This window comes from Urocitellus parryii, chromosome 2 (genome assembly GCF_045843805.1).
Source record: "Urocitellus parryii isolate mUroPar1 chromosome 2, mUroPar1.hap1, whole genome shotgun sequence".
Classification (NCBI taxonomy): Eukaryota; Metazoa; Chordata; class Mammalia; order Rodentia; family Sciuridae; genus Urocitellus; species Urocitellus parryii.
The window spans coordinates 925,501-942,200 of record NC_135532.1 but is presented as its reverse complement, the minus strand read 5'-3'; the positions used below and the strand labels follow the sequence as shown (position 1 = coordinate 942,200).

Genomic DNA, 16,700 nt, shown 5'->3' with positions numbered 1-16,700 from the left:
GGACATGACATTTGGGCACTCGGGACAAGTAGATTCCCGATGTCCAGTGGGCAGCTGGGTGCCTGTGGTCAGCACTGTGTCACAGACCTAACTTGCTAAGACAGGAAGTCCCGTGTTTTAACTGCAGTGGCCATCAGTCAGCCAAGCTTCGCACTGCGTACCTTAGATCCGCGCCTGTACAGTCAGTTGTGTTTGCAGTGCGGTTGGGAAAGCCTGGGCCTGCGAGCTCAGGAAGGCTGCCCCAGGACCTCTCAAGAGCCGTGGGTAGGAGGCCGCTGTGTAAGTGACCAGCGCCAGCCCCTTGCTCCCCACGGCTCTCCTCCTGTTGGCTGAAGGGGCTCCTGTGCTCGCCCGTCCCCAGGCCTCCCTCCCAAGTCCGCCTCTGTCTGGGGGACCCTCGCCCATCGGCCGGAACAGGGAGCCACCGGGAACAGTGGTGGGACCGCCGTCCTGTGCCTGAGCGGCCCACTGTGGGCCGCCGGCCAAGGTGCAGCTGCAGCCAGGAGCCGGTGGCCATGCTGGCGTCCTGGCCTGGCCCTCTGCATCCGGAGCTGCTGTGGCCTCTGCTGGCCTGGAGGGAGGAGGCTCGTGCTCCGTCCCACGGTGGGCCCCGAGGCACCGAGTGTCCATGATGTCGCACGGGAATCGTGGCCATGTCCTCCAGGACCCTGGTCACACTGAGCATGGGGTGGGACGGCCTGCTGTTGTTCGGCCTTCCTCCCTGCCCACCAAGCTTGGGGGGCTGTCCCTGAGGACCAACGGCTCTTCCCAGCTCACCCCTCCTGGCCTGCCAGCTGCTCAGGAAGGGGCAGCTGAGAGCAGGCTGTGCACTCCCAGCTGACCTCTGAGCAGGACAGCAGGAGGCCAGGTGCACCCGGGGGGCCACGGGGGGAGACCACTGCAGGGACGGGGGGACTCAAGCATCCACAGGGTCAGCATGATGGCCTTTCCCCGCTGGAGCTCAGGGGACCCTTGTGCAGTGAACGCCCTGAGCAGCTATGCACAACACCCTCCCGGCACTGGGGCCCTGGAGCAGGCCAGATCCCTGCTGGGCCAGGGGAGGCAGCCACAGCTGGCTGTGACCAGCGGGAGCTACAGGAGACGTGGGGAGCTCAGCTGGGTGGGGCTCGCTGCCTCTGAGGGCATCCGGCAGCAGTCTTCACGTTCACAGAACGGGCTCCAGAGCACCGGGCCTGCAGCGAGTCTCGCGTCTGTGAGGAGGTGGAGCTGCTCAGGTAAGAGCAGCAGCGCTGGGTGCTCCTGGGCAAGGTGGGGCAGCCCCGCATGGGGAGCGCGGCATCCACAGCAGGGGCCCAGCGAGGGTGGCCAGCACGCAGTGACTGGCACCCTGAGCCCCCCTGCGGGTCGCTGCGCCTGGCGTCACCGACACCCTGCCCAGAAGCCCAGAACTCGGGGCAGCAGGGAGAGGGGAGTGTCGTCCCCCAGTGGATGGACTTCCGCAGCCCACAAGGCCCTGGCTGAGGGCAGCAGATCACAGACCAGCTGGGCCACCCCTCCCCAGGATGGAGCTTGGCTCCCTGTGTGCCCTTGAGGAGCAGGCCTGGGCGCCAGGGCTGCCCCCGTGGTGTCCATGTGCCCACGACACGCAGCTCCGAATGTGGACACAGGAGTGGACTGGCCCCTGCCATGGAACCCTATCCCTGGGTCCCCTGAAGGGTGAGGTGCAGCTGGAGGGCTGGTCAGCCCCACAGCGGCCTCCGTGGCCCCTGGTGCCGTCCAGAGTGGGGAGCGTGTCTCGTCTGCCTGCTACGTGTTGGTCCAGCACCTCCTGCCGGGGCAGCTGCAGGTGTCTGTAGCACCTTCCAGAGGGCGGGGGCTTATGCAGAGCTGGCCCCAGGCCCCACAAATGGGTGCGGCACCCTGGCCACAGGTGCTGAGTGGCCACGCCCCGGGACCTGGGCAGGTGAGGGACAGGCCCAGAGTCCCCTCCCTGGGCTGGGAGCACAACCCCTCCCCCCAGTGTGGAAACAGCCAGGAAGGTGCCCAGGAAGGACGGGGGCCGAGGCGGTGCATGTTGGTGTGCAGGGGCACGGGGTCAGGAAGCCGCCGGACAGTGGTGTTGGGCACTGACCAGGCAGAGGGCGTCGCCCGCCCAGGGCACCAGTGGCTGTGGAATATCCAGGGTGCACCAGGCGTCAGCCTGCACGCCTGCTCTCGGGTGTGCCTGCCACCTGGGAGGCAGGGACACCATTGTCCAGGCCACAGGCCAGCTCAGAGACGCGGGGAAGCTCGCCAGGCCGCTGACCGCCTGACAACTGCAGGACTCACCCAGGCCCGTGGCCCCCACTGGCTGCTGGGCCTGGCCTGCCCTGCAGGACGGCTTCCCAGGACCAGGTCAAGGGAAGTTCATCCTTGTGAAAGTGACCCCTGGAGACCACCCGAGGGGGTGGCCACGGCGCTTCTTTGCCGCCCGGAGATGCCGTGGGGCCCCCACTGCTGCAAGACCCCTGCGGGGCTCGCTGGCGCGTCCTGGTGTCCTCAGCCTCCTCCTGGACGGAGCCTGGCCCGCCACAGCCCACACCCCCTCTGCTCCGAGAGGCTGCGGGGCCCAGGCCCTTGCTCTCCTTTCTGCCTGGGACAGAGAGAGCCACCTGGAGGCCCGGTCACGGGAACGGACACCTGTGCCACAAGACCAGGGGTCCCCAGAGCCAGCTGTCCCGGGAGGCCCTGGGCAGCCAGCCCGTGCTGTGGCCCGTGCCGGGGAAGCTGGGGGAGGCCCGGGTGCCCAGCGTCCCTGCTCCTCAGTTGCTTTGAGCCTTATCTACGACTCTCCCCAAGCCAGGTCAGAAACGCCTCCTTCCCCTCTCTACTTCGCAAGCCCACCGCCAGCCAGGCCACCTGGAGCCTCCAGGTGGGCCGTTCCTGTGCCCCTCCCTCCTTCCCTGACCCACAGAATCACCCTAGCCACTGCTGCGTGACAACCAGCAAGTCTGCCAACCTCTCTGTGCCTTGGTTTGCTCATCTGAGAAGTGGGAAGCCATGTTCCCTCCTGGTGGCTGTGACAGTTAGACTCATTAACGTGGAAGGTTCTTGGGGGTCCTCCTGCTGTGGCTGCTGTTTCTACTGCAATCAAAGATCTCCTACGTGAGCCAATTAGAAAGTCGCTTTAGGCGGCGAAGTCTGGGAATCCTGCGCCTTTCGTGGCGCCAGCTGCCGTGGGGCGGGGGCAGGACGCTGGAGACTCGGCTAGTCGTCTGTGTTTTGCTCTTTCCCTGAACTGCTCCAGGCTGGTGTGTGCTCGCCAATGTCCTGTGAGACTGGTCTTCACGGTGGGGCACTGGCTGTGAGTCGGGGTTGCCGGCCCTGGGTCCAGGGAAGCCGGCAGGCTCTGCCCACAGTCCAGGAGTGCAGCGTCCACTCAGGGAGCCGCCGAAGGCCACAGCCCGGCGGGCATGGGCAGGCAGAGCTGCTCCCACCCTCTTCTGGTGGGAATGGACGAGGCCTGGCCGTGGCCAAGTCTGCAAGGTGGTCCAGCCCCAGACTTTGCTGGGAGGACAGAGCAGCTGGACAGGTCCATCCCGTGGCACAAACCGAGGTATGACTGCAGCTGGTGTCTGCCCCGTCTCTCCTGTGGCTGCCGAGCAGCGAGCACACAGTGGACGTCCTGGGCAGCAGGTTCCAGATGCTGTCCTTGAGGGTCAGCTTCTAGCTTGGAAACCAGCACCTGGCGTGGTGTGACCCCCAACCGTGGCGTGGTGTGTGTCAGGGTCCTGTTTTGCCAGCTGGGCAGGGGGGGGGTTGGTGGCCACCAAGTCCTGCTGACCCTGTCTCAGGCCCTGCTGAGTCAGGTGTCGGTGCTGGGGCCATGCTTACCTCAGGAAGACCTGAGTTGACCGTGCCTTGGGCATTGGTGTCCCCGGGCTCACCTGGAGAGCGCCTGCGTCAGGGTGGGTGGTGACCAGCACGGTGTGGGCAGGTCAGAACACGCCCCAGGCATCCAGGCGAGGCTGGGGGTTTCTGCGCTGATCCTGGGCCTGGGCTTCAGCCGTCCCCACGCTGCAGAGTGGAGGCCCTGGTCTGTGCTGGGCGGCCTAGGAGTGAGGGGCTGGAGGCGGCCCGCGCTCCACTGGGTGGTGTGGACGACGCCCTCTGCAGGCGACCCTGGGCCAGCCCTCCCTGGTGGCTCTGGACCCGTGATTTCTGCCAAGCGTGCCTCTGACGTGTCCCTGTGGGTGGGCTGCTTCTCCCTCTGGGTCCTTTATTTGAAGTTCCGTAAGGGCTTGCTCCCAGGTCAGGCAGAGAGCGTATTTGGAGAGAAGCCCTTGATTTGTTGTGCATGGGACATGGCACACTGTCTCACCCAATCCCATGACTCGCCCCAAACACCTAGGATGAATGTGAGAATTCTGCCAGCCAAGTCCTGTGGGCCTCAGGTGACCAAGTGACGAGGCCGAGCCCTTCAGCATGTGGCCAGCGGGAGGGTAGAGGTCCTCACAGCCCAGCAGGCGGCAGGAATGCTGGCCGCTCTGGGCATGCTGCCCTCCGCCCCGATCTGCGTCCAGGAGGTGCGGCTCCTCTGAAGCCCCAGCCTCAGGCCTGGCCTGGCCACGTTTACCCGGGAGCCCCCTTGCCGCCTCCCTTCCTCTTTGTGTCCCCTGCCGTGTGCACTCCACCCTTGGGGACCCTCACCGGGGGCCTGCTAGAGCAGGTCTGTTCCCAGGTGGCAGTGACCTCATCCATCTGACCTCAGCCTGGACTTGAAGAGATGCACCTGTTCCACTTGATGGACAGCAGGCAGAGGCCCTGGGACAGGCCTCTTGCCAGAGACACAGGAGAGGAGGCCATTATCAGATCCTGGATGTTCTGTGCGGCTGCGGCTCGCTCTCCTGCTGCCCTCTGTCCGTCCCCTGTGTCCCTCTGAGTGAGGCCAGGACTCCAGCCCAGGTCGCCAGTACAGCAGGGCCCAGTTTCTCCACCCAGATCCAGGGCAGCTCCTCCACAGGATCTGCCCCCAAGACGGCCACCCGCCTGTGCCTGAGCGAGGCCTGGTGTCGAGGTGAGGCCAGGGCCTGGGGACGCTAGGAGGAAGGACCTGCGCTCCAGCCACTGCGCCTCGGATAGCTGGACGGGAGACGATGCCCCTCCGTGGACTCTGAGGACCCCAGGGCGGATTTGGAGCAACTTCATTGTGTGGATCACACTGGGCAGTGGGGTCCCTGCGGTCCTGTCTGGATTGAGATGGTCCTGGACAGGGCCCTGGGCCTAGAGAGGCCACAGGAGGGCAGCTTCCCAGGGGGCAGCTGGAGAGCCTGGGAAGGGAGCGCTGTTAGGCCTGCTGCCCCTGGCTGGCCATCCTTGCTCCTGGCTGCTGGATGCACAGGTCACGGCCGGTGAGACAGGAGGAGGCCTAAGCTCAGCCTCCCCCCACCCTGGGCCACCCTTCTGACGGTGGCAGGGTCCTTTCTGCCGACGGTGTCTGCTGCCATGTGATCCAGGGGACAGCTGGGTGGCCCGCTGCCTGCCCCAGGCCACATGACCGTGGGAGCTCGTGCCTGGTGTGTCCACGCTGTGGTTCCATGTGCCCCTGAGCCCCCGACCCACACACTGAAGCCTGAGAAGGAGTCCACGTCCTCTCTTCATCAAATGCAGACTGCCTGTCCTCTTGAGTGGACACAGGGATCAGGAAGGTGAGAGGCCGTCAGTGAGCTGAAAGCAATGCCCACCACCCTCCGTGCCCCAGAGCTTGAGAGCAAGGAAGACGAAGGCTCCCTGTCACCCTCATGTCCTGACGATAGGCCGGTGATGGGGAGCTTGCACGGCCTTTGGGGATGGCAGAGCCCAGGCGTGTCCCTGTGAGGGGGTCAGGGGGTCTGAAGCCTGCTGGGTAGGAGGTGGAGAGAAGCTCGCGGAGGAGGCACCTTGCTGGACTGAGGTCATCAGGCCACCCAGGGCCAGGACTCCTCTCAGTGCAGCCACCCAAGGAACTTGGCCAGAACTCAGTGGGCAAGAAGCCCTGTGCCATCCCTCAAGGGCACCAGACACGGTCAGCCTGTCCCCGTCCACAGGAAGACCCCTGCCCGGAGGCACTTGGGTCCTGGGAGCTGGCACAGTGAGGCCCAGGCTGTTCTCAGGAGGGCCTGCGCTGGCTTGTCTGGGCAGCTGCTGTCTAGTCCAGAGTGAGGCCTCAGGGTTGCTGCAGAAAGATTCACGGGGCAGCTTCCCTCGGAGTCTCCTTCCTTGGGGCTGGACACACTCTAGAAGTTGGACCGTGGTGGGGTCTCTACTAGGGCTGTATGTTCCAGGACCTGGCCAGCCGGAGCCCCAGGGCTCGTCACACCTTGGCGTCCCTCTGCCTGGGCAGTCCTGGCTGTGGGAAACTTGCTTCCCAGCAGTGCCCAGAGCTGCCCACAGTTGCAGGAAGACCTGGCCCCTGGGGCCTGCGTTTCTCCATCTGGATCCTCCCTGGGCAGAACCAGGTCCAGGATCGCATGATTCCCACAGAGCATCTGCAGGCCCAGCCCCGGGCGGCCTGGCCAGTGGCCCCACACAGGCACCCCAAGGCGAGGCGTGTGCCGGCCACAGAGCACCTCTCCAGGAATCTTAGACACCAGCCTCCGTGCAGTGACGGTTTCTAGCCCTGTTTCCCCACAGAAGGAGCCACCCTCTGCCGCCCGCGGGGAACAGGCTCTGCGCCCCGAGCCCTCCCCCGAGCCCCGCCGGTGGCTGTGGCTGCTTGTCTCCTGACTCCTCGGGTGCCGCCCTGTGCTCCCCAGGCCATGAGGCTGCGAGGCCTCCTCCCAACGCCAGGCCAGCAGCTGGAGTTACGGAGGGACGCCATAGTCGGGGGGTGGACCTGCATATGACCTCGGTGGTTTGCAAGGCCAGGGGGCAGGACGGGACCAGTGCTGCCCAGGTGGCATCTGCCCCCCCCCCCCCCCCGTTTCTGGCCTGGCCTCCAGGGGCGGAAGTGACGGCTTTGTGGTGCTGGTGGAGCCAGGCCTTGTGCTAGGCTAGCGCTCTGCCCCTCACCCAGAAGTGCCCGCGTGCCATCAGAGAAGCAGCATCAACGCCCCGTCTGGGTGCTTCTGTGGAAAGGGGCACCCCAGTCCTGGCCTGGATGCAGATCCCCCAGGCGCTGTCCAGCCAGGGCCCGCCCTGCTGCCTCAGCAGGGCCTCCCTTCCCCCTCGCGTCTCCCTGGAACCTCTTGCTCTTGGCTGATGGGCTCTGGTGTGGCTGGACATGCTGCCCACCCATCCCTAGACCTGATCGCAGCAGACAGGCCAGCGCCCTGGGTCCTGCGTCCTTGCTGAGGGGGGCCGCCTGTTGCTGCCGCCCTGCCCCCCAGGACCAGGCACACAGCAGGCTGCCAAGCAGGAAGGACCCAGAGCACCTGGGGTGGCAGGTGGTGGCTCGGCAGCCTGCTGTCGCACAGGCAACAGGAGGCCCCAGCTGTCTGGGCCCTGCCAGCACGCAGGTGGGCGGAGACCAGGGGATTTGTTTACCTGTGAGTCAGGCCCCGCCCCGCTGTCCTGGCCCACGCCCCTTGGCCTCCTCCCCGCCCGGCCCTCCCTGCGCCTCTGCCTCTTGTGCACCTTTGAAACAGAGGGCGACTGGCCTTTCTCCTCCCCGGGGTGTGCGGCAGGGGCTGGCCGGCAGGGCCCTGGGGCGCGGGCAGGGCTTCCTCCAGTGACCGTGTCTCTCTCCCTCAGATGAGATCATGCACCAGGACATCGTGCCGCTCTGCGCTGCGGACATCCAAGAGCAGCTCAAGAGGCGCTTCGCTTACCTGTCAGGTGAGTGCAGGAGCCAGGGCTGTGCCGCGGGCTCCTGGGCCCTGGCGCTGGCTCCGCGGGTTGGACTGGTCGTGGTGCCAGGGGCCTTCAGCCTGCCCGGGTCCACTGTGATGGGAGGTGGGCAGCTGTGTAGGGTCTGTTCTCCGTGGCCTGTCACACAACGCCTGAGGCGGGGCAGCCGGGAAGAAAAGAGGCTCCTTTTGGCTCTGTGTTCTGGAGGTGCGAGGTCCGGTCACCGCTGGTGATGGCCCTGCTGGCAGAGCCCCGAGGCACCCCGGGGCTCACAGGGTGACCTGGAGCCCGTATGTATCAGCCATTCGTGTCTGGGCTCTCCCTCTTCCTGACCACTGGCTCCACCCTGACCCTCCCAAAGGCCCAGCTTTCTCCTCTTCACACCTCACAGTGGGACTGAACCCCAGCTCGAAGCCCCAGGGGACAATGAGACCAGATCCAAGCAGAGCCCTTGGCCCCTGGAAGTGCTCAGGACTCAGGCCTCCTGCCACCTGGGCCTTCCGGTGACGCGGCCCAGCAAGTGGACAGATGGTCGCTCTGCAGGTGGGTGTGCTGTCCTCAGCCACCTGCTGCCCCTCAGCCTCCATGCTAGCCAGCAGTGACCTCTGCCCTGGCCAAGCAGCAGCCTAGGGGACATGGCCACCTCCATCCAGCAGGCCAGCACTCGCCCAGCCTCATGACGATGTTCCTGCACCAGGCTCCAGAGACCTGCAGGTGCAAGAGCACCCGCAGTGTGGACACTGCCCTTTGGCCTGGACAGTCCATCTGCCCAGACCAATTCAGAAAAATGGTGCCTGACATCAGCTCTCCTTGTGCCACCAGCTGGGGTCCTGCCTGAGAGTGAGGAGCTTCCAGGGCTTGTACCCCCACTCAGCCACGGGGGTCTTTGTGTACCCCAGGACCAGCCCCAGCCCCACTTCCTTGACTCACCTGCCCGTCCCTAAGGCCAGGCTTGGCAGTGCTGCCTCAGTCTTGGGGACCCAGGGAGCCTGTGACGGCCAGCAGCGTGGCGGAGGGAAGCACCGAGCCTCCAAGGAGATCAGTGGTGCACAAGGCTGGTCACTGCTCCCAGTGAGAAGTGGAGGCCTGTTGAAGGGTGGGGCCCCCACAGGACGGGCCCTGGTGCAGGGCCAAGCAGTAGAGGCTCATAAGTTGTGGGGCCCCCTTTTCTCCACCCCATCAGGACCCAGGAAGGTCCCAGACGATGTGGGCACCCCAGCCTGGACTGCCGGCTTGACTTTGAACATGAGCTTCGACTCCCCCATAGGGTGGTCTTGGTGCCTGGGGAGGCTGGGTCCTGGGAGGCCCCACTGCGTGTCACACAGCTCCCCAGAGTCCAGCACCAGCCAGGGCCCGAGGTGCCTAGGCAGATGAAATGAAGGTCCCCGTTCTTGGTGTGCCTGACCTGGTCAGCTGAGCCCTCAGGACCAGGCTTCTCCTGGAACAAGGGATTCCACCAGCAGGATTCCCACAGGGGAGGTCCTCTGTCTGTCTGTGAAGGTCAAGGAGGCCACTTGGAGAAGACACATTGGTCCCTGGGAGCTGAGACAAGCCCCATGGCCACCAGCAAGAACAGGGACCCTTAGTCCCCCAGCCACAAGGACCTGAAGACTCCTGTCACCCGAGGGAGCCTGGTGAAATACAGCAGACCTCTCAGTTTGGCCTTGAGACCCTGAAGAAGGCCCTGCCAAGGGAGCCCAGCAACTTTGAGCTGATGAGCTGCAGCGTTTCAAACTGTGGGGTTTGTGGGAATGGTTACAAAAGGAACCCATCTCTGCAGCAGCGTGTTGGTTGTTGGTACTAGGGATGGAACCCAGGTCCCTCTGGTCCAGAAGGTTTTCTTCTTTGCTGTTCTGGGGGTTGAAGCCAGGCCCTCGTGCATGCTGGGCAAGCACTCCACCACCGAGCTGCACCCCCAGCCCGTAACGTCTACTTTGAGGCAGGGTCTCCCTGCGCTGCCAGGCCGGCCTGGAACTTGCAGCCTCCTGCCTCGGCCTCCTGAAATGAAGGTCCCCGTTCTTGGTGTGCCTGACCTGGTCAGCTGAGCCCTCAGGACCAGGCTTCTCCTGGAACAAGGGATTCCACCAGCAGGACTCCCACAGGGGAGGTCCTCTGAGTCTGTAGTTGGGTGTCTAGTGCTGTCCCTGCCCCACCCCCACGTAGGCCACCTGGGTCTTCATCCCTTCACCGTCACTGTGGGCGTCCCCTCCTGTGGTTCCCACGCCCATTCATAGGAAATCAGGGCGTGTCGCCTGACAGTCACGGCTGAGCCACGTCTGTTCCTGGACCAGGCCCACCCATGGCAGGCCTCCCGCTTCTGCCCTTCCAGGGGTGTGGTCTGGCTGCCCACACTGGCTGCCCACACCGTACCGTCCAGTCATCTGGGGTTGGAAATATGGCAGAAATGAAACTAAATCACCGTCTGCTAGACATCTAGAGCTCCTGGGGTAGGATTCTGTACTCTGTGTTTCTCCTCTGCTGTGGATCGGAAATCGGGTCTGAAATTTGCTCACAGTATCAGCCACACAGGTCGGTCTCCTTAGAAGCGGTCCCCTGTAGACCCTGCCCTTGAGCCGCAGGTCAGCACCCCGACAGCTCAGCCACCCTTGGAGGCCTGCTGTGGGAGGGGATCGCTCCACCCCACGCCCCAGGCTGGTGGGCCTCCTGCAGCACACCTGTCTCTGGGCTGGAGCGCTGCTGCCCCGCCAGGGGTCTTTGCTGGGAGCCGCGGTTCACGGCTCTTCCCCATGTTCACCAGCCCCTCTCCTGCTCCCTCTTTGCCTAGAGATTTAGGTTTTCATGGAGCTGGCTGAGGGCTCCCGGGAGGCCCCGGTTCCACCCACCCTGCAGCAGACCTCAAACCTTCAGGGGTTCACAGCAAGCACAGACCCCACTGCTGACCCCCGAGTCATCCAGGGGTGCGTCCCTGTGCTTGGGGACCCAAGTCGACAGAGGCGACTCGGGTGGCTGGGGAGCCAGCTGCCTGCAGAGACTCAGATCAGTGCAAGTGGGCTGCCGCCTGAGCATCCTGGGGAAGGGGTGGGGGCAGCAGAGCGGCTCACTGAGAGAGAAGAGAAACACCTTCCAGGAAACCTCCTGCACTGCCCACCTCCCACTACCCATGACCACCACTGGTGGCGTCACAGCTGCAGGACCCACTACTCCCACAGCCCCTGTGAACCTGCTGCACGGGACCAGGCCTTCACACCGGAGCCTGTAGGGGGCACTCCAGGTCAGCCCGAGCCCGGCCAGGGAGCCAGACTTCTTCCTTCCTGGGGAGACACTGCGTCAGACTCCCACCTCCAGAGTGCAGAAGCCCTCCTCTGGGCGTGAGTCCCCCACGGGGAGTGTTCCTGAGCTTCGGGTGCCTCTGTGCCCGCCGTGTGCCCGCCAAGTGCCCGCCGAGTGTCCTGAGACCAGGTCTCCTGTCTTGCTGGGGATCCTCCCAGCCGTTGGCAACCCCGAGGCAGGTGTGAGGGAATGGATCACGCTGATGTTCCCGAGCACCTGCTGGATGGAGGTCATGGTAGACTTTCAGAAGTAAAGACAACAGGCAGAACCCCATTTGGGCCACGCCCTGCGGAGCAGAGAGCCCTTTAATCAAGCCGTCTCTGAAGAATGAGGACCACAGCACACACCCAGGTCTCTGCTGGGCTGCGTCCACAGTCGTCCGGGTTCCTGAGCGAGCCGCCCTGCTGGATGCGCCTGCAGACGGGTGGCTGGACCACAGAAGCTTGCTTCTGCAGATTGGAAGGGTGGGTCACGGCCCAGCACCGGGCAGCTCTGTTCTGCTGAGGGCCCACGTCCTAGCCTGCACCCTGCTCACTGTGTCCTGGTGGGATGGACAGTGAGCCAGAGCAGCCTGTAGGGGAGAGACTGTGCAGCTTCCCCGCAGGCCCGTCCTCGTCACCACAGCCTCCCAGAGGCCCGCCTGGTATCATCGGCCTGAGGTCAGCCCCGAGAGCCTGGAAGGCACAGACATCTCACCCACGTGGCCTGAGTGCATGAACGACGGGTGTGCCCATGGACAGGGCCACCTGCCCAAGGCTCTGCTGCCGGTGGCCAGGCTTGTGCTGGACCCAGGCACCTAACACCAGCCTCCCTCCTGGCGCAGGGACGGGTGGGCGGCCCACCTGGGAGAACAGCTTTCCCTCCGGCAGGGCTGTCACTGCGTCTGCACCTCTCACAGGTGGGCCCTTCCAGAGGCCAGAGCTATCGCCGCGGGAGAGGCCAGCCAGGAATGGAATCAGAAAGCACCCTGGAGTTGAACCGAGGACGTGCCTCTGCCGGGGAGCCTGTTCCCTGCTGTCAGGGGAGGTGGGTTTCAGCCACCTCTGCCACCAGAAAGTGGGTGTGGGCTCGGGACAGGGCACCAGGGTTGATGTGTAGGTGTGCCGAGCCCCGACTGGAGGGTGGCTGCAGACTGGGGCCCTGACACCGGTGGGCAGCTCTGGCTTCAGCCACACAGGAGGGACCTCTGTGCCCCTCGGGGCTGCCTGCCCAGGGTCCCAGCTCTCCTGTGGACTGTGTCTCAGAACTGGTGGCCAGCCCCTGACTCCCAGCTGGAGCCCGGTGTCTACCTGCCACTCACCCTGGAGGTCCCTGAGCTCTGGGGCTGGCTTTCTGAATCACGTGGAAAGACCTAGAAAGACTCCAGCTTCCACTCTCCTCAGTAAGAGCAGGGGCTTCACTTCCCCTCAAAGCTGAGACTGGTCCAAAGCCACGTCGTTTCCAAGAGACCCCGGCCCGTCAAGATGGGGCTCGCTCTGTCGGGCAGCTGATCTGGCCTGCAACCCGGAGTGAGGAAACTAAGACCGCCAAGTGCGGTCTTTCACAGAGGAAGAGGAGGCCAGCCTGGGAAGTCCCCACCTGGCCTGCCGTTCCCAGTGGCCTGTGGGGGAGCACAGCCCTGGAGACTCCCAGCAGGACGGAGCTGCTGCTCCCCCACGGGGCCTTGGCCCAGCCAGTGGCATGGGGCCTTTACCACTTCAGGTGGCCCACCCTCACCAGCACCCAGGTGAAGGCCAGCACAGGAGACAGACAGAGGGACTTGAGATTCGTCACCACCCAGCACTCGGACACCAGCCCTGCAGGAGCTGCCCACCAGACAGAAGTCTGCTCCCTCAAAGGTCGGCCAGGGCCCTGCCACCCCTGGTCCAGCTGTGCGGGGCGGGCCTCAGTGCAGTGTGGGATTCCGAGCCGGTGGAGGCCAGAGTCCCCTCCCACTGTCCCCGGCGCTCCCACAGACAGGGAGGCCTGTCCATTCCTGCAGCTTCCCACCCAGCCCCACTTGTAGGACAGCAAAGGGCAGGTGTGGGCCAGACGCCCTGGGACCCGGGGCTCACCGTGGTCCAGAGCACTCCTTCCTAACGGGGAAGCCGCCGCCACGGCCTGATGGTCGTGTGCTGTGTGGTCACCCTCCTCTGCAGGAGCTGGCCCTGAGGAGGTGGCAGTGCCTCAACCAGGGTCTCAGCGATGCAGGCACTCGCCCCGCGGTGAGAGGGAGCGAGAACCTAGAGGTGTTGTGAGAGGGAGCGAGAACCTGAGAGGTGTCGGGAGAGGGCTGGGCCGCTCTGCCAGGCCGTGGGTGTCCTGTGCCTGGGGACAGGGCCGGGAGCTGAGTGCCTTGGGTGTGCTGAGTGTCGAGGGCAGGGGGCTGGCGGCTTGTCCCCTCCAGGTTCAAGCTGCAGGGCTGAGCTGGGGGAGATCTTGCTCCCATTGGTGGGACGCTGGGTTCAGCCCTCTCGGCGGTGACAGGGCAGCACCCGGGCCCCACACCAGGGCGTTCAAGGTCAAGGCAGGGAGGCCTGGGCCGAAGTGGTAGAGGGACCATGTCCTGCTGAGGGGCAAGGCTGCTGTGCTGAGGACACTGCAGGGCACTGACACGTGGCCGCAGAGACCTGTGGGGATGAGAGGCCCAGGGGCCAGGAAAGGAGGCCTCCAGGCCCTGCACGGTGGCGTCCGTGAGGGTGTGGGGGCAGGTTGGCAGGGATGAGGATGGGGATAGACACCACTGTCCATCTTTCCCTGCCGCACATGCCCTGGAGTGCCACATGGACCGGTCCCTGTGTCTCCAGGTGGGGACAGGGTGGTGGCGGCATGCCTGGTTCTCACGGGAGCAGCAGCTCTCCCCACCCAGCCTGAGCAGCCCCACGCCCGCCTGCTGGTGGGCGACCACTGTAACGTCCTTGGCCATCAGGATGGGCCGAGCTGTGCTGGCCAGGGCACTCACTGGGCTTCGCCCACTGCCTGGGCCTGGCTCACACGGGCTCTTCCCTGTCCTTGCTCGCAGCCCTCCTCCCGGGGTGCCTCCTCACAGCGTGTGGCCCAGGCTGCTGCCTGACTTCCTGGAGTCCTGAGAGAGAGGGTGGCGCTGGCTTGGGGTCACACAGCATCACTTCTGCCTGTCCTGTGGGCCAAGCTCGACCCCCAAGGACTGGCCCCAGTGGTGGGACCCCGCCTCCATGGCGCAGCCACAGGTGGACACGACGTTCACCTGCGGTAGAGCCTCCCACACTGAATTGCCGAAACTCTAACAGGAGAGAAGCTACAGATGCCACAGCCCAACAGTCAGAAAGTCCCTGGGACACACCTGGTGTGTGTCATGTGACTGCTGGGCCTGCAGAGCTGGTACAAACACGTCCACTCAAGTGAGACAACTGGCAGGACAGGCCAGAGGACGTGGCGGGGATGTTCCAGTGGTCACCCCAGCAGAAGCTAGTGCTCATCTGCTTTAGTGCATCTGCTTTTCTGTGCCTTCTGCCTTTGGTCCCCTGGGCGATCTGCCTTTGGTCCCCCGTGCCATCTGCATGTCTTTGACACTGAGAAGAGCAGCCGGCCGCTCACCCAAGAGGGTACTTGAGACTGGGCACTCTGCAGGGGCTGGGGGCTGGTGGGGAGGGCTGGGCAGCCCAGGCCCTGCTGAGTGCCTGCCTCTGGCCTCTCCCCAGGTGGGCGGGGACAGGACGGAAGCCCAGTCATCACCTTCCCCGACTACCCGGCCTTCAGCGAGATCCCGGACAAGGAGTTCCAGAGTGTCATGACCTACCTCACCAGCATCCCCAGGTGCGTTCTCAAGGAGGCCTGCTCTGGGTGGGGTCCCCTCTCGTTCCACCCCAGTAGGTGGGGAAGGATGACCCTGTGGTCAAGACCCCTGTCGACTCTGGAGGGGAGAGAGCTTTGTCAGGGAAGGGGTCCGGGGGGTTGGGGTCTCCACTGAGGTCTGGCAGGTCAGGGCAGTGGTCACTACCCGAGGGCCACTGTCCTCTGCACAGGATCCCCTTGGAGGACAGTTGTCGAAAAGTCAGGGCAGGCACCAGCCCCCGGCCAAGGGCAATGGGCATCTCCAGGGCCTCAGGCAGACTGTGGACATCGTCACTGTTGCCTGTCGGAACAGTGGACCCCGTGCTGGATGACCATGGGGGTCCCCTGGACAGGACGATGTGCTCCTCCCTTGGGAAGCAGATGTTGGGGGGCGCTCAGCCCCTGGGCAAGAGGGTACCCTTTGCTCTGCCTTCTCTGAAGTCAGTGGTCCCAGCCCAGGTGCCAGGCCAGGCTGGGGCAGGAGGATCAAGGTCAAGGCCAGCCTCAGCAACTCAGTGAGACCCTGTCTCAAAGTCAGAAATAAAAGGCTGAGGATGTGGCTCGGTGGTAATGCACCTGGGTTCAGACCCCGGTACCAAAAACAGTACCTGCCTTTGGTCCGGTGCTGGTCACCAGGAGCTCGGGAATCAGCGGGATCTGTCCTCACAGTGGACCAGCATCCCTGTGCCCCCGAGAGCTAGGTGTGGGGCAGGTGAGGTGCTCTACAGGTGGACCAGGGTCCCCATGCCCCTGAGAGCTAGGTGTGGGGCAGCTGTGGTGCTCTACAGTGGACCAGGGTCCTCATGCCCCCAAGAGCTAGGTGTGGGGCAGGTGTGGTGCTCTACAGGTGGACCAGGGTCTCCATGCCCCTGAGAGCTAGGTGTGGGGCAGCTGTGGTGCTCTACAGTGGACCAGGGTCCTCATGCCCCTGAGAGCTAGGTGTGGGGCAGGTGTGGTGCTCTACAGTGGACCAGGGTCCCTGTGCACCTGAGAGCTAGGTGTGGGGCAGGTGTGGTGCTCTACAGTGGACCAGGGTCCCTGTGCCCCTGAGAGCTAGGTGTGGGGCAGGTGTGGTGCTCTACAGTGGACCAGGGTCCTCATGCCCCTGAGAGCTAGGTGTGGGCAGGTGTGGTGCTCTACAGTGGACCAGGGTCCCTGTGCCCCTGAGAGCTAGGTGTGGGCAGGTGTAGTGCTCTACAGTGGACCAGGGTCCCTGTGCCCCTGAGAGCTAGGTGTGGGGCAGGTGGGGTGCTCTACAGTGTACCAGGGTCCCCGTTCCCCTGAGAGCTAGGTGTGGGCAGGTGTGGTGCTCTACAGTGGACCAGGGTCCCTGTGCCCCTGAGAGCTAGGTGTGGGCAGGTGTAGTGCTCTACAGTGCACCAGGGTCCCTGTGCCCCTGAGAGCTAGGTATGGGGCAGGTGGGGTGCTCTACAGTGGACCAGGGTCCCTGTGCCCCTGAGAGCTAGGTATGGGGCAGGTGGGGTGCTCTACAGTGGACTAGGGTCCCCGTTCCCCTGAGAGCTAGGTGTGGGCAGGTGTGTTGCTCTACAGTGGACCAGGGTCCCTGTGCCCCTGAGAGCTAGGTGTGTGGGTAGGTGTGGTGCTCTACAGTGGACCAGGGTCCCCGTTCCCCTGAGAGCTATGTGTGGTCAGGTGTGGTGCTCTACAGTGGACCAGGGTCCCCTTGTCCCTGAGAGCTAGGTGTGGGCAGGTGTGGTGCTCTACAGTGGACCAGGGTTCCTGTGCCCCTGAGAGCTAGGTGTGGGCAGGTGTGGTGCTCTACAGTGGACCAGGGTCCCTGTGCCCCTGAGAGCTAGGTGTGGGGCAAGTGTGGTGCTCTACAGTGGACC

General features: G+C 64.6%; 1 protein-coding gene across 10 annotated transcripts in view; it reads left to right on the top strand.

Moving 5' to 3' along the window:
• Positions 1–16,700, top strand: part of Mcf2l (MCF.2 cell line derived transforming sequence like) — a 100,088-nt gene that overhangs the window by 28,671 nt on the left and 54,717 nt on the right. For 9 of the 10 annotated variants that reach the window (XM_026415143.2, XM_077795107.1, XM_026415137.2 and 6 more), the window contains exons 2-3: positions 7,672–7,755; positions 14,718–14,832. In XM_026415143.2, the coding sequence (XP_026270928.2) occupies positions 7,672–7,755; positions 14,718–14,832 (199 nt within the window). Of the gene's footprint in view, positions 1–7,671; positions 7,756–12,817; positions 12,897–14,717; positions 14,833–16,700 lie in introns of those variants that run through there. The other variant, XM_026415144.2, reaches the window with a different exon arrangement.